The 23,333-nt window shown below is 45.3% G+C and overlaps 1 protein-coding gene across 5 annotated transcripts in view; it reads right to left on the reverse strand.

The window, feature by feature from the left end:
- Window positions 1–4,086: 4,086 nt before the first annotated feature.
- Window positions 4,087–23,333, reverse strand: part of NUP93 (nucleoporin 93) — a gene marked incomplete at its 5' end in the record, with an annotated part of 88,362 nt that continues 69,115 nt past the window's right edge. For 3 of the 5 annotated variants that reach the window (XM_079723179.1, XM_079723177.1, XM_079723175.1), the window contains 15 exons: window positions 4,087–4,363; window positions 6,893–7,021; window positions 8,475–8,558; window positions 9,007–9,124; window positions 9,882–10,000; window positions 10,754–10,870; window positions 12,445–12,489; window positions 12,782–12,854; window positions 12,967–13,093; window positions 13,808–13,999; window positions 14,823–14,916; window positions 15,186–15,351; window positions 16,441–16,598; window positions 18,023–18,155; window positions 21,863–22,002. In XM_079723179.1, the coding sequence (XP_079579305.1) occupies window positions 4,253–4,363; window positions 6,893–7,021; window positions 8,475–8,558; window positions 9,007–9,124; window positions 9,882–10,000; window positions 10,754–10,870; window positions 12,445–12,489; window positions 12,782–12,854; window positions 12,967–13,093; window positions 13,808–13,999; window positions 14,823–14,916; window positions 15,186–15,351; window positions 16,441–16,598; window positions 18,023–18,155; window positions 21,863–22,002 (1,806 nt within the window). In that variant the 3' untranslated portion in view covers window positions 4,087–4,252. The remainder of the gene's footprint in view (window positions 4,364–6,892; window positions 7,022–8,474; window positions 8,559–9,006; window positions 9,125–9,881; window positions 10,001–10,753; window positions 10,871–12,444; window positions 12,490–12,781; window positions 12,855–12,966; window positions 13,094–13,807; window positions 14,000–14,822; window positions 14,917–15,185; window positions 15,352–16,440; window positions 16,599–18,022; window positions 18,156–21,862; window positions 22,003–23,333) is intronic. The other 2 variants (XM_079723178.1, XM_079723176.1) reach the window with 1 other exon arrangement.

A 23,333-nucleotide genomic window follows, 5' to 3' on the forward strand; every position in this document is an offset into this window, starting at 1 on the left:
GCAACAGGGCATATAGAGTATGCCAATGTGCAATGCTGGGTTTCTGCCAGCCCCTCAACCTTTTACTTTTTTGTTTTTTTTAAAGATCTGGTCTTTATCATTGTTAACAGTAAATCAAATGTCCACCCCTTCTTCTCAATGTTTCCCTACAGACTGTGCAGCTCTGCAAGTTTCCTTCTTTGAAGGATCAGTCCTGTTTTATCTAACCCCACGAGGCACTCCCCTCTACCTTCTTTCAGACTGAATGCCTGTTAAAGGCCCCTAAGTCTGAATCCAGGCATGTGGAGCTGGTACAGAGGATGTGGGGAGGGGGCTGGCACAGGAGGCCAAAGCAAAGAATATGCTCATTCAAACCTTTTGTGAGCGAGCCATTGTGGGCTAGATACCTAGGAGAGGGCACATAGAAGCTATTTCAAAAATCGAGATTAGGACAAAAAATTTTCCTCCCTTCCTGGGTTAGCCACTTAGAACCAACAGTATTTCTACTTAGATGATCCTAGCAAAAAAGAAAAGAAAGAGCCCACTTAGACTTCTGAACAACTCTGGGATGGGGACTTGATGACCCTGGCTATCCCCAGCTGCCTAGCACAGCCCAGCACATGCAGGACTGTAACTGCTGAACTGAACTTAGGCTGACACATCAACACACCAGGCCTGTTTAGGCAGGCCCTCCCTGAGCTATAGCCAGTCACAAGTTACATGTATAACAAGGCAAGAAGAAGCACAGATCATTTGAAAATAATTTTGGAAACATTTTAGTTAGTGGTTTTAAGCTTTTTTCCACCAACCTTTTTAGTTAGAAACAAGTGGCAAGACATTTATTTCCTTCCTGTCCCTGTCCTGTGAGGGATACTAGTATACTATGAAGCTGTCAGAAGATGGGCCAGAGATAGGTGACTTCTGAATTCAACCTACAAAGAATGAAGAACGGGGGACCATCCAGGACCTCAAAACAGCCTCATGTTCCTGCAGGGAGCTACACTATTTCCGTTTAATGAGTTGCTGACTTCTTCCTGATATTCCTGAAATGCAGGCACAAAAGCCTTTTTTTTTACTGATATAAAATGAGCATCTTGAACAATAATACCATAAAGTGCACATCTCCATTAGGAATTTTATAACGTTTTCTCCCAATTTGCTGGACACACGGCTCAGTCAATCTCTATGACTGACTGAGGCTAAGTGAGAGTCCAGGCAGGCTGGGGCCTGCCAGCACTCTGGTGGGCCTGGGACAATGCCCCAGCTTGGGGTTTTATTCAGTGTTCGGCATGCCCGAGTCACTTCCTAAGTGGCATGATGGAAATGTGGCAATGATGTGAACTACCTAATGAGCTAGACAAAGGTTCAGATGCCTAATGGAGGAACAATGATTTTGGGGATCAGTGTAAAGCAGTAGGACGTTGGCACATCTGCACGTTATGGTTAAATTAAGTATTAAAGCTTTGGCCAAAACAGTTCACTCAAACAGAGCGGGCAGGGGTGAGAATCCAAAGAGTAAATGCTCCTCAATTTTTTTCCTCTATATCAGCAAGTGTGGGATTCTGTGGGAAAGTCAATAGTACTGTTCTTCAAGTAACCAACCTAAACACTAGAATTTAAATGATTCATCAAAAGAATAAAAATAGTGGCTGCTCTACTGCCATTACAAGTCCCTAATTAGACTGTAAGTTCTTGGAGGGCAGGAGCAGGGCCTACATTCTGGCTTCAGTGTGCGTGGGCATCTCCTGCTCTTTGATGAACGCGTCCAGCTCAGGCGTGATGAAACCAAAGGATTCGCTCTGAGAGCTCACTAGTTCCACTTGTTTTCCCTTAGAAGTTAGGCGGCCATGGTTGTTTAAAAAAAAAAAAAAAATCAAAGGAACAGAGTCCATGCAATCAAATCCCTAGGCCTCTGAAAGGGACTCAGATCAAGTCAGTACATCCCTCTGAGTATCTCAGTGAGTTTATTATGAGCCACTCGGAAGCAGGCACTGACCCTGTCAGCCTCCAAGTACCCTTGATTTTGTTAGAAAGATTGGAATCTCATCCTGGGAAGATGAAAGACGCCCAGGGCCACTTTCTCTCAGTTTCTCTGGGTAAATGGTGAAGTCATGGACCAGTATCAAGGGAAAGGATTTAGCTCCCTGACCGAGTGAGCTAAGGATGACTTTTAACCTAATAACCTATCACAGGACCATGATTTCTGGGCACAAGCTGTAACCATGAGTACACGGGAACCTGTTGATGCTGTGGCCTTCTAAACTCAGCCTCGTGTCTCCTGCATCTCTGCACCCAGCAGGCCTTGCTTTACCACAGAATCTGCCGACAGGACAAGCCCTGGGTTTGCTCCATGAGCCTGGCCCAGCCCTTCTGGTATGAACCGAGTTACATTATTTCTCCTATAAATGTCTCTCGCTACGCAAGTTCTCAAATGCCAACCAGGGACTGCGTTCCTCTCAACTCCACCCAGCTCCCCCTTCAGGGCAGCTTTCCTCTCCCTTCTGTCCAAGGGTAGAGGACCTCATCCCCCTACGCAGGGCTCACGTGCAGCTCTCCTATTTGGAGCTGGCAGAACTGCATGACGCAAGGAAAGGGAAATTCACAATTAATTCTCACAATGAGAATGATGAACAAGAGGTGAGCCAGGGAGCAAATACATATTTAAACACCTTGCACCTTCTCTCTTTTATGGCACTGTTATATTTCTATCTACAAGATCTAGTATCAAAAAAAAAAAAGAACCCTAAATCACACTTTATGAAAAGTCCTCAGAATACTCTTTTTAAGGCACTGTTAAAGCAAATTGTTTTGTTTAAAATATAATCAACACATATAAATTGGGCACAACTTGCTAAATCAAGTCCCCTGCACTGCTTGCATTCTGAGACTTTCTTAGTAAAGCCCAAGTGAAGGTGAATAGATGGGACTAGAGGAGGGAGACAGCCCCTTAGGCTACATCCTTAATAGATATAAGGGGATCCAACTGATGAACAGCAGGTGGCCCCATTATCTATCTATTAGCTCTTTACTACAAGGAAAGGCAACAATTAGTATTTTTAAAACCAGAGGATTGTGAGGGTAACCATGCCCTGTGACAAGAGAGAGTTTCCTCCCTAGAAGCAAAAAGTACCTTTGGAGACTCTGGGGATCTTAACATCCTCCTGGGAGAGCCCGCCTCAGGAGCAGTCCATAAAACCGGTAGAGCCGACCATACCCAATTTCTCGTAGCCCCAGCTGGTCCATTCAGGAACAAACACTCGTCCTCACATCCTCTCTAGTTTAGTCCAAGGCTTTGGGAGAAACAGGGCCAATGATGGGGGACAACCTCTGCTCAGGGACCACACATCCACGGTGCTGATGCCCAATGTAATGAGACCCATGAGCTGGCCCGGCCAACTGGCTTCATGAGTGGGAAAGGGAAGGAGAGAGGAGGCTGTCCAAGCAGGAGAACCAAGCACCAGAGAAGGGAAAAGAGGGGCTTAGAAGTCCTCTTGAAGAGGAGAGTACACAAGGCCAAGCAGTCACCTCGCAGTGCTGCAGCTACAGAGGGAGAAGGGGTCAGGTCTGCCCTCCCTCGAGCTCCAGCTGAGACCCTGACAAGGTTCATTTACCAGGCTATCGTTTCCTAGGCCTATATTTTCATCTCCAGTGGGATTTCAACAGAACAGCAAACCAATTAATCCTGGGATCAGAGCAAATAATTTGGAGGATGGTCTTGGACCCCCGGACACCAAGGCCCACCTTGGTGAGATAAGAGGGAAGAGGACATGGAGTGCTTGGTATTTCACACACAAATCTTAACTTACCAAGGCTGAGACTGGCTTTCACACTCAAATAAAAATGTGAAAAGCAAACTGTGACCCTGCTACAGGGAATGTTATATCTAAATAAAAGCAACTCCCAAAGGCTTCATTTCCTTGCTCATTTTGGGTGAATTTTTAATCATTTAAGGTCAACTTTAACCAAATCACAGATGCCTATATAAGCCTATAATTTTCTGGCCCAAGCACTAGTGAAGACATTTCCTCCCACACAAATAAAAATTTGAACAAAATTTCAAAGGAAAAACAAAACAAAACAATGAAAATAAAAGAATGTGAAAAGAAATACAAATCAAAGAAATTTATTGGTGTTGACAAAAATACATAATACAAAAAAACAAAACAAAACTAACACAACAGAAACAAAACCAGAAACTCCCCCCACCCTGGTGAGCCCACAGGCCTGAGGTACTGACAGCGAGCAGCCCCAGGAGCCCCTTGGAGCATCGCACTTAATTCATGAGGACCTCCATCTGCACCAGCCTCGCGTTGGTGTCCCCAGATGTCCGGTAGGGTATCATCCCAGCAAAGGTAATCAGGGCTCGGGCTTGGCTGCGGAGTTGCTGAGAGAAAGGGGAAGAAGAGAAGAAATCCAGTTAATTTCCGAGTCAGGGCACTGTCCTGGGAACCACCACCCCGGCCTTCCATTTTCTACCCCTTGGGGTCAGGGCAGATTCCCGGTGGGTGGATGACAGTCTCACCCTCCACTACCATGTTCCTCCAGCATGGTGCAGAGTTAGCAAAGCTCGGCTGCCGGGGCCTCAGTTCCAAAGCCCTTCCGCTTAGCAAAAGATGGATGGGTGTGCCGGGCAAGCTGCCTCACCTGACACGTCTGACCAGCTGCTGACACGGCCCTGTGCTTCAGACTGCCTGCTCTACTTCTCTGAGCCTCTCTCTCTCTCCTGACTGGTTTCTGTCCAACTGTTACCATGGGGTCCTGAGTTTCTTTCTAGGACCCTCATGAAGCACCTGCACTACCAGAGGCAACGGTCGTGCCTAAGTGAGGCCCATTCCAACTCTTTCCTCTCCTGCGTCTTCCGCTTTCCTTCCTTTCACTCCTTACATTCCTTCCTTCCTGACAGAAGTGCTTGGCCCTCTTTTCTCAGGCAACAATATTTATGAGATTCCTAGATTGCTCCAGGAAGGAAAAAGATTTAAACTCAGGTGTTTCCAACAACAAAAATAGGAACCTTCACTCCAATTTCCAACTGATAAATTATTGAATAAAGAATAAAGAAACGTAAGAGAACAGCTTCAGGTTGCCCCACATTGAGGTGTGTTGGATGCCTGTACCAGCAGGAAAGGAAACCATATCTGGAATAGAAAGGGAGGGTCTACACACATCTTTTGGACCAGTAATGAGATTTTTAAGAAAAATTCAAGGGTCACTTACTAGGCTTCTTAAGGACCATTCAAGAAGAGAACTGAAAGGTAAGTGCCTTTTACCTGATATGTGAAGTAAATTGGCAAGTAAAGGTCCTAATTAATGTCCAAACCAAAAGAAATTTACTTTATGATGAGAGTATCCATCAGATTTTCCTTGAAAGTGCAAAAATGTGCTTGGGTTCTCCTGCCTAACTTGCAGCTACTTTACGTAAGCTCTAGGGGTATGCAGGCCAAGGGACCCATCCACTCCCTGGCAACACTGCACCTTAAACCATGAGGCCAATTCTTGGGCAGGCAGCTTTTACACATAAGTCTTTCCTTGACTCCACCCATCCCTTCCTTTCATTACAAAGGAGAGTGGTGGGTAAGAGGAAGACAGGAGAATGGCTTTATCCATCATATGTAAAAACTAAGTGCCTAAAAAAGAGAGACTAAAACACACAGCGTGTGAGTCCAGCTGGTCTTCAATCAGTTCCCTTCAGATGTGGAAAATGGACCTGCCAGGCCACCAGCTCTGCTCTCTGTGAGCAGCCCTGCTCTGACCTGTAAGCAGTACAGAGAGTATCAGAAACGCCCACCACTTCAGTAGTTGTATTCACAACAGCACTGCTGCCAAGGCCCCAGCACAGCGAGGCCACTGCTGGCGCATCTCCTATGTAGGCTCTTGCCTGTCCAAGGGCAGATGGCAGACCTGCAGCTGCTTCTCGTGCACACATGGATGGGCCTATCACGTCGGAGGACCACTTCCGAGCACTGCTATGTATGCTGCTAAAAGTGAAAATTCCCACCATCACTCACAAGGCAGAGGCTCTGACAGTGACAATGCCTGTAGGGGTCATAGCGGAGAGAGCCCTCAGATATCCATGGAGGCGGGAGATAGATTTTCAAGGCTCTAGTTTCTTGATTGCCAAAATCAGGTATGGCTGTCGTACACCATACTGAGAGACTCACCAAACATTCAGTGGAAATGTTAAGGGAAAGGTAATTCTAAAACACCGCCTGTTTTAATGGTTTAATTGGGTCAAACACCTTTCTTTCCCCTTTTGTCAAATCAACTGTACACCATAAGCTGTTGGAATCCCAGGGTTCTATCTACCTGGACTCTGCATGACCCAAGCAATGCCGGAGGCCCCACAGGCAGTGGAAAGGGCACTGGCCCTGGTATCAGACAGACCCGGCTTCCAGACGTGGCTCCTTCACCTACCACCTGAGGGGCCCACAAAAGCAAGACGCCTCCTGACCCAGGCCTCAGATCCCTCAACTGTAAAATGGGGATAACGACTGTCCTAGGTACCTCTCTGGAGTCACTGTGAGATGACAGTAGAAACAAGGGTTTGCACCAAATTGTTGACCAAAAGTAAGTATGGTTTTCAGGAAAGTGCTGAACTGAGACTCATAAAATGACCTTCTATTTAAAAATGGGCAGGAATTCTTGTGGAATCAGTATAAATTAGCATTTTGATTTCTTTAAAGGTGATATTCGCTGACTTGGCACATCTTTGTTTTTTAGCTTGAGAAGAGTAGCAACCCCATTAATGTTCGATTTCTTCCGGGAGCCCCCGACACAAACTTTACCCAGCTGCCAGGTAGTAAAGAAACGAGCAATTTAGGGTCATGAGCAGTGGTCTCATGAGGTGCAATGGACAGCAAACCAGAAAGGTGGTTCTCAGCGATGGTTCTGGCCAACCATCTGGCTGGGATCTTACAGAATCACGGTCCTCGATGACTCGCTGGGGCCTGGATGCCGACGATGGACTTGTCCCCTTGAGCCTCTTAAACTGTGTGAACAAGATGTTCATGGTGGCGAGAAGCACTTCTGAGAGGTTGTGCCTGACCTGCACAGAGGGACACACATGAAGTAAGGAGAAAGAACCAAGCCCTGGGGCCGACCACAGGTTGGGGGAGGGGGGAGCAGTGCTCCAGCAAGGCCTGGTCACATCATATCTCCACAGCTGCCAGGTGGAGCGCCACACAGCCACCAAAAAGGAGCTGATGGCATTGAAATGTCAAGCGTGAAAGCAAAGCTCAGGCAATGCTACTCAGAAGGTCAGGTAGGTCACTCTTCTGCTCCCTTATTTACGCCAGTCCTCCTAGGCAGGGGTAGTGAGCAAAAAGCATGCGGACTACGTCTGGCCAGCAAGAGTGATTAGCAAAAGCCTGCATGTGAATGTCAGTAGGCAGGAACGCACACACTGGTTCTCCAGTCCCTACCACTCTCCACTATCTCAGACCCACCAGACTGTCTCCATGGGACCAGCACAGCCCAAGCAGAGTCCTTGGGAGTGTCTATGAGGACGGGCCCTGGTACAACACTTCAGTCCATGAAACACTGAATGATGTAACCAGGGGAGGGCAAGAAACAACAGAAGGAGTGGCTAGGGGTAGAACTGCACCAGGTGTGAAGGGACAGTCGGCGAGAGGTAAGACCTCCTGAACTGTGTGTACCACAGCAGGCAGCTGCCTCACCACATGTGCAGAAGCCGGCCTTCCTTCTTCCTCTAGAACAGAAACATGCTTTCATAAAAGGAATGTGCTTACTAATGGTTTTAAATTGAAACACTGTTAGGAACATCCCGGAACCAGGCAGCTGGCCCTCAGTGCCTGTGGTTCTAGAGAAGAGTCTTACCCTAGCTGCACATGGGAATAACCAGGGGGGTTCTGGGCTGCAGCTCAGATCAGGGAAACCAGAATTTCTGGGCCTGGGCACAAAGATTTTTTTAAAGGTCTCCTAGCAATTCCAGTGTGCAGCCCAGTTGAGCACCCTTGGGCTAAGCAGTGGCAACATGCTAGAAACCCTGCAGAGAGACAGTAGCTCTGGGGCTCTTGGGCTGATAACTGAGTCCATGGTCACTGCACCTGCTTCTTGAGACAAAATGGTTCAGAGAAGGGAAAGAAGGACGGGAATCATGATGCATATTTCATGTACCCAATGGAACTACTTAGACAAGATCAGAGTTAAGCACTGACACACCCTCTAGAACAAGTGCATAGTAAAGAATCAAACCAGATCCCACAGGATCAACAAGAAACCTGTTTCTCCCAAGAATATGTCTGGTCTCTGAAGCGAGTGTATTTTCTGAGTCAGGAACTCGGACAATAATCTGATGGGGATATGTGTACTCACAGAAAAACCAGCCCAGGATACCTGAAATTGGACTCGTCTTAGAAAACTCAGTCTGGATGGTGACTGTAGTAGGACTGTTAAAGTTATTGGCTACGTTAAAACAAAAGCTTTCAGTAGAAGTGGGGGAAAAAAGAATTTTATAATTCAGGAAGAAAAGGACTCACCTCATCACTGAAATTTCTGAAGGCAGCCACTCTCTCTTCCACACTTTCCTGATTCAGGGGCACCAGCTTCAACCGATCAATTATCTATTTAAAACAAAACCCATCGGTCCCATATGATACAACCATCACAGTCATTTCATCTCCTCAAACACAAAGTCAGCATCTAACACATTCATAGTGGGCTTCTTAATAGGAAATGCTAATCCCCTTATTCAAAGGCTTTGATTCTAACTTGCTGACTGACTCAATTCCTATCCTCATTTTCTGAGGCAGTTTTACAATTCAGAGATTTCAAATTACTCTGAGAAACCTCTCTGTTTTTAGACTAAAGAAGAAAGGAAGAGAAAAAAGAAAAAGGAAAAAAAGAGCAACACAGGAAATCCCTTTTACATTCACAGGATCATACTTGTCCTTCTTCACTGAACAGGCATACTGGTGACATTTCCTTTGTTTTAAATGAATCTCACGAAGTGTTTTGATTTTTCAAGGGCATACATTAACCTGCACTTCAAACACCCCTGCTGAAACTTACATCAAAGGCTCTGTCAATATGCCCACTGTGATACTCGTCAAAAAAGGTGATCAAGTCCAACAGAAGATAGAACGTGGAGTCCACAAATTTATTTGCACTGATTCCCTGAGCCCTATACCTGAAGGACAAAAAAGAAGGAAGGGGGGTACATTAGGAATTTCTGTGCAATCTATAACTTGAGGATAGCATCTAAAAAATGTCAAAACCTCTTAAACTCTCTAGATGAAGTGAACTAAGGAGTGGAAAATAGTGTTTCTTTTGAAATGGCCAAGCATTTGATGGCGGGTTTGACAGAAATCCATCTATAAATGTTCTGTGTGAAGCAGTTCTCTTGCCTCAGCCCCCCATCTCAGCAAGCATCTCCAACCCAGTTTTCACTGGGTCACTTTATTAGGCGTATCTGCAGAGGGCACAAAAAGTGAAAACTATTGCCCCAGCCTGGGAGTTACACTGGTTAAAGTATGATAACTCCTCGAACGCATGGGAAGGAAGGTAGCTTCTGAAACACTGGCCACTACATCTCTAAGAATTTCCCCATCCATCCATCACTAGCTTTGCTCCAAAATGCCTTTGAGATGGCTGCTAATGACATATAGATGAGTAAAATGCCTAGAATTAAACCTCATGTACAGGATTAAAATGTTGAGATACCCTTTCATACCCTTCCTTTTGGCAAGAATGTTCACCAAGTGACAGTGCCAAGTGACAGTTGGTTATGACGTGGGGGAACAGGAACTCTCAAACTGTCAGTGCTGGTGGGAGGGTGAGTGAGTAGAGCCATGCTGGGGAACTCTTTGATGCTACGGTAAAGCTGAAGATGCGTCTGGGTGGGCGCTGGGAGCCCCGGGACCCCCCGGAGCCAGCCCCGGCCTTACCGCTCCGCGACGGAAAGCGCCATGTTCTTCAGCCTCTCCTTGTTGGACTGCGGGGCACTGATCTGGGGGACGACGGGGCTGAGCAGTTTGTTCATCAGCTCCAGCACCTTGTCAGCATTCTGTTCGGTTTTTTAAATTAAGAAAGCAATCAATTAAAAATAATCAATAAGAGGAAAAAAACTAAACAACCGAAACCAAAGAGGGAACTTTTGTTCTGTATCTTGATTTGGGTGGTGATGACACAGATACATACCCGTGGGAAACCCATCAAGCTGTTCACTGAATATGTGTACATTTTTCTACTTTTTAATTAGACCTCAATCAAAACACTTTTAAATGAAAAGAAAAATGAATTATAACCCTCTTTTTGCCCACGTTGGTCAGTTGATAAAAGGAGAGAATGTACTCTTCTTCAGGCCCTAACAGTCATCGGTATTCCCCGCATGTTCTCACAACGAGCTACTTCCTCCAGTTCTCTCAGAACCCCTCAGCTGTGGTTTTGTTCCCTGACACACACCGGTCACAGTGTGTGTGCGGCTGCCCGGAGGGTGAGCACCAGGCATCTTCACCAGCAGCTTCACCACCCAAGCATGATGGGCGCTTCCTCTGCTGCCAAGGGAGACTTTGCTCAGTGCCCGCGGGACAGCCTTTCAATATGTCACTCTTGTTTGGCCAGAAAGACCTTATGGGCAGAAATAATTCTGTAAAATGGGAATTTCACCCTAACTGGACTATTAACTGCCTAAGCACTAGGAGAAAATGCCTCAGCAAGGAGAGGGGTACAACAATGGCACCATCAAAATGTTTGTGCATTTAATACCGAAACGCTGATGACAGATCTACTAAGTGCAGAAGAAAAGAGCACATTTTACCTTGGCAAGGTCATAAAGCTTTGCTGCTTCTTCAAACAGTCCTTTATTTTCTGCCACGGAAGCAACTTTGTTGATAATAGGCTTTGTGTCACTAGTAAACTTATCTATGACTCCAGGCTGACAAGACAAATTATGGAGGGAAGGAAGAGAGAAATGGGGGGACAGAGCTGTTATTTTAAACACAGAGAAGCAACTGAGATCCGAAAACTACTTTAACTGAAAATACTTGCCCTGGGCAATGCACGTATTTCATCAGCTAGACTCTGGCTTTCTTGAAGATATAAGGTCCTATTAAACATATGAAAAGGACCAAGGAAACTACCCATGAAGAGGCAGACTCAAAGGCAGCACAGAGGAGTCACCAGGAAGACTGTGCTTTCTAATTCTCCAAAATGACCTAGAGAATCGGTGAAATCACCAATGATTTTAATTTTGCTGATGAGTAGGCACTAGGGGGAAAAACCAGGAGGCTCAGAGAAAGTATCTGAAAGATTCTGAATTTGTTTTCTAAGACAGATGGCAAAAGAAATCCAGTCCTGAAAAAATATATGGCAAGTGGTGTCAGGATACTTAAAAAAATAAATAAATAAATCTGCATCATCACTCAACAGCAACCAAATGGTCAAGAAAGTATGAGAGAGGCCTGAGGTACCGCAAAGAGGGCAGACTGTGTGACGCCTGACTGGCCATCTGATTCTCCATCAGCCCTGGACCAAGTCGGGTGACCTGCTCCGCCACCCTGGCAGCACAGGAGATCAGTGAAGAGCATGGGCTCTGGGGTCAAGAAGGACTGGGCTCAAATTCCAGCTTACTTCCTTACTAGCTGTGTGATCTTGAGGAAAATAACCTCTCGTCTCCACTTCCTCCCTTGAAAAACAGATGACGGTTCCCACTGTGTTGGGTTCTTGTGATGATTAAGTGAGAAAATACATGTCAAGCATTCAGCACAGGGGCCTGGCAGTTGTCACTGCTCCATAAGCATGGCCACTGTCACCAGCACTGTCACTGGTCTTCTTCTGAAGAAGAATGCCACTGGTCTTCTTCTGGATGGTGTGAGCAGTGGGAGGTCATCTTGAGACTGCTGGCTCTAAACCACCCATTTTTACAAATGAGGAAAGTGAGTCCCTAAGAGAGGCATGTGGAGAGTGCCCGAGTGGGTCAGGAGGGGTCTCTGATACCAGGGCCTCCGCCCCTTCTACATTGCCCAATAGCCATGATGGGTCTTAGGGAACTGCTAAGGCTCATGGGAGCAGCTGCATCTCTGGGGTCAGTGTAGAGTTCTGAGCCCTCAAAAACTATCTTTTGAGAGAGGTCAAGTGCATTTGTAACTTTCCCTTCTGGGGAGAATAGGTGCGGTAACCAATTTCTTTCTTGCATATTTTCTGAGCCAAGAATGGCAGAAATGTAGCCTTCTCAGCTGAAAATATGGCAGGTGTGAACAGATGAGTATTCTGAACATAATAAAAAAACTATCTAATCACAAATTTACATATTTTAAGGAGAAATGTAAGTGTATGTAAAATCAAGGTCATCATTTGGGGCCTGTAATTTTCATTCTTTGTTTTTAAAACGAAGCAACTTCATTCAGATTTGCATCTTCAGTACCTTGGATCCTAAAATCTAACTATTCTTTGGACAATTATAAATCCCCAACTGCAAACGAACACACCTCTGGGGTGCCCTTAACCCACCTTTCTACTTCCATCGTTCTCTAGTTTCCCAAGAATCATATCGAACTGCAGAGAAAAAAAAAGTTTACTCAGTTTACTGGACGAGGATATACACATAATCCACAATTCTTTGAAGACAAGAGAGGAATAGGGGAGGTGGGAGAAGTCTTGCACAAACTAGAGAACAGTGAGACTGAATCAACATTTCCATTATCAGAAACCAAAGGCAACTCTAACACCCCCCTGCCCCCAGCCACATCCACCAAACTCATATTGAGGTGACCATCCAGTATCACATCAGCATGAGAACTTGTACACTGGAAATCATGGGGGCGTGGAGAAAAGTTAACAGGCATACCTCTCGACTTTCTATCACCAGCTCGCTCACACAACGCAGAAACATGTTTTCTCCTTGACTGTCTTTCTCATCTCTAGAAGGGGACAAAATCAACCTGGTTTCTGGTGTGGCCCCAAGGTCTCTGTCATTCTCACAGTGGCAGAAATCAAAACCAGCTGAAGTAAATGGTCAAAAGCCAGTCTAACCTGAGGAAGTAGAAGTACTGAAGGGCCTCTCTCGGGTCCGTGGATTCAAACTTCCGGGTGTAGAGAATAAGTAGCCGCACGAAGTTCAGCCTCCGCATGCACGGAGGGTCGCCAGGCTCATGGCTGACTGCACCGACGGGGACAGAAACGGTCACAACCACACTGCCCTTCTGACCCACGCAACCGAGAGCTATGGGAACTGAGTCCAAAGACCCAGTGGTGGCACCTACTCCTGCAGCCCAGCCAATGTTTGCCAGTGTGAGCTTAGGCCAATCCCCTTCACCACCCTGTCCTCAATTTCGTCCCAAGTACAGATTGGAGAAAGTGGCATTTTTAAGTAAATCACTAGTATGCTGGTCTCTGAATGAAAAGATGGTGACAACTGACCATTACGGCATGTGCTCTGGAGTGAGTCTGCTGTGCTACTAAGGAAGCTGCAGCCATTCATGCACAGGTATCTTCTCTCCCTCCCCGGACTCCCACCCCATGCAGGTAGGCACACAAGATGGCTGGCTGCGCCTTCCAATGTCTCCAGTTAGAGCCCTAATGGGAACCAGTCTCATGACTCTAGGGACTGTTTCTCCTGAACCACCCTCCAGGCGACCTGACTCACTGGTCACAAAACTAGCACTTAGCACAGCATTTTATCTATTAAACACCTCAGGGAATACTAATGGAGGGGGGGAAGGCAAGAACCCTCATACTAATCATCTCATAAGCCCAACCGTCTACAACACTCTAAAATGTTTGGTACCACTTGCCCAAATCCCTGCAGCTATGTGTCCACTGCCACCCGATGGGCGGATGTGTTATGGATGTGCCACTGCCAACAAATACTCACGGAGCTGAGCGCTCTGTCCCGAGGATTTTAAAAGCAGCTTTAGCTCAAAGAGCACCAGTGCCACGTGGACAGCATGGCAGCGCAGCCGCTCCATGCGGAAGAGAAAGGCAATGGCAGCTTCGAACTGCGCGGTCAGGAACAGCACTTGGAAGTAGAGGAAGGGCTGATGGTTCACCGTGAAGTGGGACTCGCCTGCCCGGGGAGAGGAGGTCAAGCTGATTCAGAAAGAGCCGGCCTCTGCTGGGAGCCCTGAGCCCAGAAGAAGCCCTATGTGCTCAAAGGACTTGCTGGGCGGGACAAAAGCACCAGCCTGCGCCTGAACGGATGCGGGGGCTCTGGACACAGTGGACGCCACTCCAGCCGTGGCCTGCTTCCACGGCCTCCGGACCTCACAAAACAACTGGTGAGCAGGGGGCTGTGTTGTAAAACCCAAACTGCTTGCATTAGTTGGGAGAGAAACAGAGCACAGGACCTTAAAACGGAATACAAAAGGGGCTGTTTCTCTCCTTTATCCTGATAAAAGTCACTCAATAAGGACAGGAATGATTTCAAAGCTTCGGTACACTCAGATTCACAGATATCTGCGTTCAACACTGCGGACCACTAGTTGGAATCTCCTTTTCTTCCCCCAATTTTTAAACAGTGAGAGAAAGAAAAAAAGAAAAGCTATTTCTCCCTTGTTTGTGCTCAGATATAGTCACTGTGAGGTCTCTGAGGAAGCAGTAGCCAAGTCCTCTTATGTCTCTCCCTGAGCCAGTGTCTGCCAGAGCAGTTCAAAGAACTAGTGGAAAGAGTTTACTGTCAACGACCATGTAAGTCACATACTCTGTTTACGGCCATGTGCGTGGCCTCTACCCAAATTTGAACTCATTATTCTGTTGTGTTGTGTTTTGAAGATCCAGAGGGTTCTGAAGGAGAGACAGAGTTCAGAGATGAAGGATTTTCCCAGAAAAAAGCTAAGCAGTGACCTTAGGTGGACAAGAGAGGGAAGGTAGTTATGTTCAGGGTATCTTACCGTAGTCTTCCAACAACTGTTTCTGGAACTGAGAGAGAGTGAGCCTGTCTTGTGGGGAGCTGGTGCCGTCATCATCGAAACACACCTGGTTCAACTAAACCCCCAAGAGAAATACAGGCATTGGTACAAGCTACTTCCTGTGCCGGGTGCGGACTTGTAGCCGGTTAGCTGCCACGCTCGAGGCTACGCTAATGGCTGTGTTACTGGTTGCGAATATTACACAATAAAAATGGGCCAGGAGACAGGAAATCCACTAGTCCAGTCACCTTACTGGCATTATACATTAAGCAGTAACATCTGTGTGCAGTGTGTGAGCAGGGGGAAGGGGAGAATGCCCTACTGGGCAAAGGAAGCAGCGCCTGCCTTCAGCCACAGGTAGTCCTCAGTTTTGTCGGCCACCTCGCTCTGGTTGTCGGTGATGTCACATCTGCCAATGATACAGTACACAGCCCGTTTGTAGGGGTCCGTGTTGTTCCTGAGGGCCCTGCGGTAATGCAGTCGGAGCTTGTTCTCCGTAGCTGGGGACAATCTAGAGACACAAGGGAACACACAGACACATATGCTAAAGATCCTCACGGGCATCTGAAAGCACCCAGGTCCCAACCACACAGCAGAGTCACGAAGCCTTCCTTCACAGAGGGTAACACTCTCCCACCCATACCCACGGGCACCATCACTTTAACCAGACTTGCAGCTACCAGCACCTGCGTCTCTGCCCACTGGCTTCCTCAAGTAGTGGCTGGAAGAGGCACGTGAGAAGGTCTGGGGAATTAATCCTCCACCCACCTCCCTGGCAGCCCTCAAGCAGTGATGGGCAAGAGTGAGTCATCCCTTAAGTGCCTTAGCCCCGCTCTGGCTTCTCCACTCCCTTATCCCTGTGAGATCACCTCCCAAATAAACTCCGTGCACTCAAACCCTTGCCTCAGGGTCTGCATCTGGGGGAACCCTAAAACACTGTCCCTACTTTACACTCTCTTAACATGAGCAAGACAGGGCTTATGGTTTAAGACAATCTCTGGACATGGCATTACTGACACTGCCAAAAAAGTAACCCTGGTTTTCCACATGTATAACTGGGGTAACCACCGTTATTTCTTCTACATACATATATGTATATTTAAACTGGGTTCGAATATGAACTTAAGTCCTATTACATTAACAAAAACCAGAGAAAAATGAATGCTTAGCAGTTCCTTAATGCAAGAGAACTAAAAAAAAAAAAAAAAAAAAAAAAACTTACTGAATTAATTCAATGATTATATCTCAAGATTGCTAACTTCTAACTCTGGCCTTTGAGTATGAAGCATATATTGTCATTTGGGTCAACCAGAAAAGCACTAAATGTGAACAAGTGAAGTGTAATACAACAAAGTTTCATTTAATAAAGCATCCTTGATGTGCCTGGGACTTTGTAAGTGTACACATGGTATCAGAATGGGGCTCTTTTAATGTTTTCAACTGTTATTCTACAGAGTTCTACTTGCTTTCTAAACTTCGTTTTTCTCCCAAGCAGAAACTTATTTGGAGCCATGCACAAGGAAAAGAGAGCAACGCCAGTGGGGGCCACCCTGCTGATTCCACGTGGCTTCTTCTGGATGCACCATCCCATTCACCGTACCTTCTGTCCTTGCTGTTCATGTACTCCTGGAACCAAGTTTTAAACTCTCCCAGCTGGTGCTGCGCTCGGTTGACCACCTGTGAAGCAGCAAGCAGGTCTCCACAGCGCAGGCAGTAATAAATTAACGCCCACACAGGATGGCCTTCCACCTCTCCATCCTAAAAGAGGAAAGGTTTAACTGATGACTTTCGATGTGGCCCTCAGCTAAGCCCTCTTCTTATATTAAGTCACTTAATCTCACAACTCCACTAGGCAGGGACCATGAATGGCCTCCTCCTCTCTGTTTTACAAACCAGGAACCTGAGGCATGGGGATGTTAAATAATTTTTCCAAGGTAAGCTGGTAAGTGGCAGTCTGGCTCGAGAGCCTTTCCTCTACAGCACTGTGTACACAGGCTTCAAAGTGGGTTCTCCGTGGAACCCCAGTACCCACAGCAATCAGGTGACATGTTCTTCTGTGATAATTTACAGATGTGTACTGAGGCTAAGGACGTTCACTGACCAATAAGAGACTATCATCATATTTGAGTTTATAAAATGTTAACCATTAATGATTAACTAAATGGATTCTGGCACTTCCATTCACCTGTTGTTAGTTGTTCACTCACTTAGTGAGTATCTTTGTTTTGGACACCGTGCTACGTTATGCACTGGGGAATCTAAGAAAGCAGCTCTGTTCCCACTCTCCCAGCACTAGAGCTTCTCTCTCCTAAAAGTGGCTTTGTCATCACCTGCACAGCAGCCCTGTGGTTACTCCTCTCTCTGCTTCTCCCAAACTCCTTCAGAAAAGTAGACCTCAGACTTCCTTTCTTGGCCCCTCCACCCTTCCCTCGGCAGGACTCTTTCTTAAGCCCAGATCTGATCGTGTCACTTCCTCACTTAAACCCCTTTGAGCAATTTACATCCTAAGTGCTTAGCCTGGTGCTCAAGGCCGTCACCAGCTGGCCCCAAGCTGGTCCAGCCCTACCACACACCCGATACACCAGATATTCTTTCCTGCCTCCATGCATTTGTTCACGCTCCTCCCTCCTCCTGGAATACCCTTTTCCCAGACCCCTGGCTGGCAAGCCCCTACTCTTCAAGCACAAGTGTGGGCCTCACCTCCTGTATGAAGCCAGGAGCCTGCAGCCCACCACCCTTGGTACACAGCTCCAGTTCAGCACTTTGCACAGGCTCTGTATCTGACTGTAACTACACTGTGAGCTGAGAAGGAAAGGCACGTTCTAGGACCCATATCTAACTCTGTTCTTCCAGCTGTTTGAGCCAACAATCTCAGAAGTCAGCCCTGACTCTGCCACATCCAAGTTCTTCCACAGTCCTATTGGGTCTACTTTCAAAACATGTCCAGAACCCAATGACATCATCCCCCTGCACCCTCCTCCACCCTAAGCTGAGCGACCACCATTATCACCTGGACTCCTGCACCACCAGTCTCCCAAGGTCTCCTAGCTTCTCTCCCTGCCCCCTCTGGTCTCTTCTCCATATAGTAGTTCCCACACATAACCTCATTTAAACTGAAAATGCCTATCCAAGAGAGACTGCTCTGGGAAAGTAACTGATCACATAGAGAAAGATGCCAATACCTGAAGTCCAGGCAAGGGAGCTGGAAGTTTAATGTTCAGGAAACTTCGAACCAACTGGTAAGTCCCAGGTACCCCGCCCAGCTGGGCCTGATGCAAGTTGCCAAAGACAGTCACAAGGGTGTAATTCTTATAACTGAAAAAAATTTAAAGGCAAAAAAAGGGAGGTTGAAAACACATATTACACATTATCTATGTCCATACCCACAACAGTAGACTGTGAATTCCACAGGGAAGGGCCTGGATTTCAACCTAACATAGAAGAGGAAACAGTGCATGCTTAATGAAGCAAACTACATTATTTATTCATTGGGCAGTGGACCACTGTGAAGATTTCTCATCACTGTGGATACTCAAAAGAATCCCTGGAGCAATATAATAGTGGACTTCAAATGCATTAAGGGCTAATGTGCAGAATAATAATTGCTCCAGCTCACAGCCTAATGCTCTAGTGGGATCTTTTCAAATTTTTCATTTTGAAAAATTTTAAAGAATGCTCATATATCCTTTACTTAGATTTGCCAATTGTTAATATTTGTATGCATGTTTCTTTCTCTCTATATATATGTAGATATACACACATACACAAACACACATACTTTTTTTCTGAACCATTTGAAAATGTTACAGAAATATAGAAATCAGGGGCTACCTCATCTGTAAATACTTCACTGTGTATCTCCTAGTTAGGACATTCTCCTACCTAACCTCAGTACTATCATGACACTAAGAAATTTAACATTAATGTACTGTTATTACCTAAAATATAACACATATTCAAATTTCTTAATAACATCCTTTATAGTTTTTCTTTTTTTTTTTTTTAAATCCAGGATCCAGTCAAGGGAAAGCATGAAATTTAGCTGTCATACCACTTCCATTTCCCTTAATCTAGGGTAATTCTAACACTTTTTATATAAAGACACTGACCTTTTAAAACGAATCCAGGCTACTAGCTACCTGGTAAAATGTCTCACAAGCTGAATAGTTTCTCATGACTTGATTCAGGTTCAACTTTTTTGCCAAGAACCCTACCTACAGAGTTGATGCTGGTACTGCCACAATGAGGCAGGTAATACCATTTTGCCCTTCTTGGTAACATTTAATTTGATCACTTGGTTAAAGGTGTTGTCCACCAGATTTCACCGCTGTAAAAGCACCTCCTTTCCCCTTTGTAATTAATAAGTACTCTATGGGGTAATACTTGGAGGTCATGTGAATAATCTGTTCACCAATAATCTTTCGCCCAGTAGTTTCCACTGGTGGTCCTTGCTGAACCCATTGTCACATTGGTGGTTGCAAATGATTTTCTATCATTTCCTGTTTATTTATTTGCTAGCAGGCTTCTTAAAAACCTTTACAGTGTTTTAAAATTGCTTTTATATTAAGATTAAATGGTTCAAGTTACAGATACCCAAACATGAGGTTAATACATTGAAGAACTTTCTAAATATGTTTCTTGTCCAAAACAAAACAGACTGCCTCAAAAAGTCAGGTGCTTCATATGTTCAACCACATAATATTAATATTATACCACATTAAGTATAATAACCAACTGAGAGAGACAGGGTGAGAGTGAGAGAGAGAGAAGAGAGAGACACACACCGAGAAAAACACCTAACTGTCAATTACAGAAAACAGACTCAATGGAAATTGATGTAGTCATAAAAAATGATACTGACAAAAAATTTTAAAAGCTGTACACATTTGGATCATAAGCTGTGTAAAAGATACATATCAAACAAAATATTCATATGTCCAAAAAGGTGGCAGAGGTGGTGTGGGGGTAAGGAAATACAACAAGGTGCCAGGGGCCTCTGGGCTGGGGAGAGGGGACTGCTCCCTTTTTCAGGTCCTCTTTTTGGCATCTTCCAAAATTTCTATAACAGTCATGTAGTATTTTCATAATGAAAAATGAACACCATTCAATTTAGCAAATGTAATGAGTTCGCCATCACTGGAAGTATTTAAAAGCAGAGGTTGGAAAAGAGATTACAGAAGAGTCCTGTAGCAACCAGGACAAACAGATGCCCACTATGGTCTCTTCAAACTTGAATGAAGACAACTCACATGCTGGAAAGGGCCTCAGAGCCTAAATTCCTTGAGAGCTAAGAAATGTGTACCTTGCTTCAAATTTGGAATGTGGTAGGAAACAGACCAATGCTATGTTTTCTCAACATTGTCAGACTTATACCCTGAAAATAATTTGGGACCAGGTCTACTTTGCCACCTGGTGTATTACAACACTTGAAATACTGTACGTACGTTACACTGTCAGTGGATTAGCATCAGAAAAAAAAATTTTTTTAGTGAGTACAATTATCTGAAATATTCCCTTTATCAAAAGGGACAACAAATCTTAAAAAGGATGCCATCAGAGAGTGATGCTACTAGAGTGAAAAAGAAAATAAGCATACAATAGTTGTGCACAGGAAACTCCCAAATAGCTCCAAGTGCTGCTAAAGGAATTAATGGGACAACATAATTCCAAAAAAACTAAATGGAAAGAATAATAAAAGAAATGGGATAGCTTACATATATAAAACCGCAGCCTAGTACCACTGGTGAAGTCAAGCAACAACGTTAAGGATGAGGTTTATTGAAGAAAAAGCAGTCATGAGCAGTCATATACGTACACACATTAAAAAATAAAATCCTAATGTTTTTTATATACTGTAAGAACTTCTGACTCATATTTTGCTGACTTGTAGCAAATAAATACCACTATATACATTAGGTTCTTTGTGGCTGAAGACTTAGAAATTTACATTACAAAAATTTAGTGAAAGCCTGATATAATACTTTATGAACTCTTTGTGCCCTGTGCCAGAAGCAATAAAAAACCATTTGGAGCTCCAGATTTTTCTGAACAACAGAATGGAGGCTAGTGAGTTTAATATGTCTGATGGTGTTCATCTCATGTAGCTATAATTAATTTAGTATTTGGTATAAAAACCTGTTCTCTCTCTCCTGTACCAGGTCTGAATTACCTTGACTTCCTAATGAAGTATTATTTTGTTGACAGAGGGTGACCACACTACAAGGCCATTGGCAGCTGCATGGGCTCAGCAGCAAAGAACTGCAATTGAGCAAGTGTATTCAGCTTCGCTTTCTCTTCTCACGCTAACAGAGAGAGGCCCAGCACCCTGTCTCTGAAATAAAGAGGGTCTGTTGCACGCTCATGACAACCCCTGCTGGCCAATTCAGAACAAAGAGTGTCCACAGGGAGTGGATGAAAGGCACGGGCCCTACCAACGAGGGGGACAATAGTTAGGGCACAAGGGCACAGCCACAAACCCCTTGGTGACCAACTCCAATTAGTGAGGAGATGGCAAAAAAAAAACCCAGGCACAAATCAGAGGCATTAGCAGCCGGGAAGGATCTGGACTCACAAGGATTAACCAAGTAGAGCCAGAAGGAAAACAAAGGATCAAGGGGCCTTCCTAAGGTTTGAAGGTGGTAATGCTGGGTGGGAAAATTAAAATGCCTAGAGAAAACAAAGAGCCTAAGCAGTAATGGCTGAACCACAGGAGGGACAAGGATCCTGACCCAAGGCATCGTGCTCTAATAATCATGACTCTGTACTGAGGGACAGAGAGTGGACAAAGAGAAAAAGAAAAGCCTAACAGTGCTCAATGCTCCCACTCAAAATGATTTTATATCGGTGCATAAACAGTTCTGGTAGAGAAGTGTTTCTGAAAACAGCCTAACACCTCTCAGACTTGCTCAACCTTGTTTAAATTATACCAGCTACAGAGCACTTAGCTTGAGGACTACTTGAAACCCAAGAACAGCTGCCTTCGGGGGATTTTAAAGCCAGCCTCTGTGCTGCCGTTGCCTTACCTCTGCTCGAGGTATCCCAAGGCCTGCCTGACGAACTCCATGCGCACTTCCACGCTGTTGCGGCTCTTCAGGGCATCAGTCGCCGGTGTCAACAACACGTCTGTCATTTGTTTTACCATGGTCCACATGTCAGAGATGTTCTGCACATAAATGAGACTGCATGTGACAATGCTGTGGGGCCGGAGAAATTGCCTGGTTCTTCACGGCAATCCGACTCAAAGGCAGGCAGGACATGGAGGGGGAAGAGGTTAACGTCCTGTCTGAGGCCCTCAGGCTCAAGCCCAGTACAGAAGACGCACCTCTTCCCGGCCAGCTGCCAGGCTCCCCTCTTCCCTGCGAGCAGCCCCCATCCCGAGCTGGTTTTCAGATCAATTACTATTCCAGGTCTGACATAACCACCTACATAACTAAGACAACATAAAACTAACAAGAACACTGAATCTCAGTGGGTTATCCCTTAAGAGAGAGTGAATACATTTATAATCATCCAAAGCTCTAGGAGTTTAAACTCAAGTAGCTGCATTTCAGTCCTTACAAGGTCACTGGAGTTAAGGCTTAAAATAAGAGTTTAACCTAAATAATACAGGTTCTGTCCTCCCAGAGGCTCTCCAGGGGCCACTGCTCTTACCCCACCGTGTGAGTGGCACAGCCTCCTTTTCTCCTGCCTATTCACTCCCTTCAAAAGACGCCTTCCTGTGGCCTCCCAGGAAAGGCACTGGTGATCTCTCCTGTGTGTTACCACCACACAGCTGGACTTCCTCTTCCCAGAATCCTCCTGGCTGTAAACCTCTCCTAAAAATGTGTTCCCTGAACCCTTTGCAAAATATAAAGTTAAGAATCCTTGGAAGACAGTAGCGACTAAAGAAAAAGCAGGTTTACACCTTTTCCAAAGAAAAAGAGAAAATCCCGTTTTCACTGTTTCTCTCAAAAATTAAAAACTGTAGAAAATCCACCCTAAATGTGACCCTTTTTAGGTGGTGAGATGGTAGATAAATTCTTATTTTCTTTAGATTGGTTTGTATTGCCTTATATTTACTATTAAAAAAAAATAAAGCGGTTTTGAAGGAAAAAAAAGTGTGTACGAGTGCTTGCTTTCGTTATAGCCTTTTCTCCTTTCTCCCCTCCTCCTGGCCACCTACCAATCTATCCATCCCCTTTTTAATTTTTTTCCCCCAGCAGGAGAAAACTGGCCAAGGATAAGAACTGAGGGACAGGAATAAAGATGGGGACTCAGAGAGGAACAGAACCAGTGGCTTTTAAAGACCCCACCTGAGTCAAGTTCAAGGGGCTCACTGGTGTGAAAACCGCATCACCTTTACAATTCACATCTCATGAAAGAGCCTGTTAGTCTGTCTAAGGAGGGAAACTGGCAGGGAGGAGCTGGAGCCTGACAGGACTTCAAAGCAAACACAGCTTTGCTGGGCCTTTTGCAGATGCATAAAGATACATATATTTATATATATAGGATCAT

The sequence above is a fragment of the Hyperoodon ampullatus genome, assembly GCF_949752795.1.
Source record: "Hyperoodon ampullatus genome assembly, chromosome: 18".
In the NCBI taxonomy this organism is placed as follows: Eukaryota; Metazoa; Chordata; class Mammalia; order Artiodactyla; family Ziphiidae; genus Hyperoodon; species Hyperoodon ampullatus.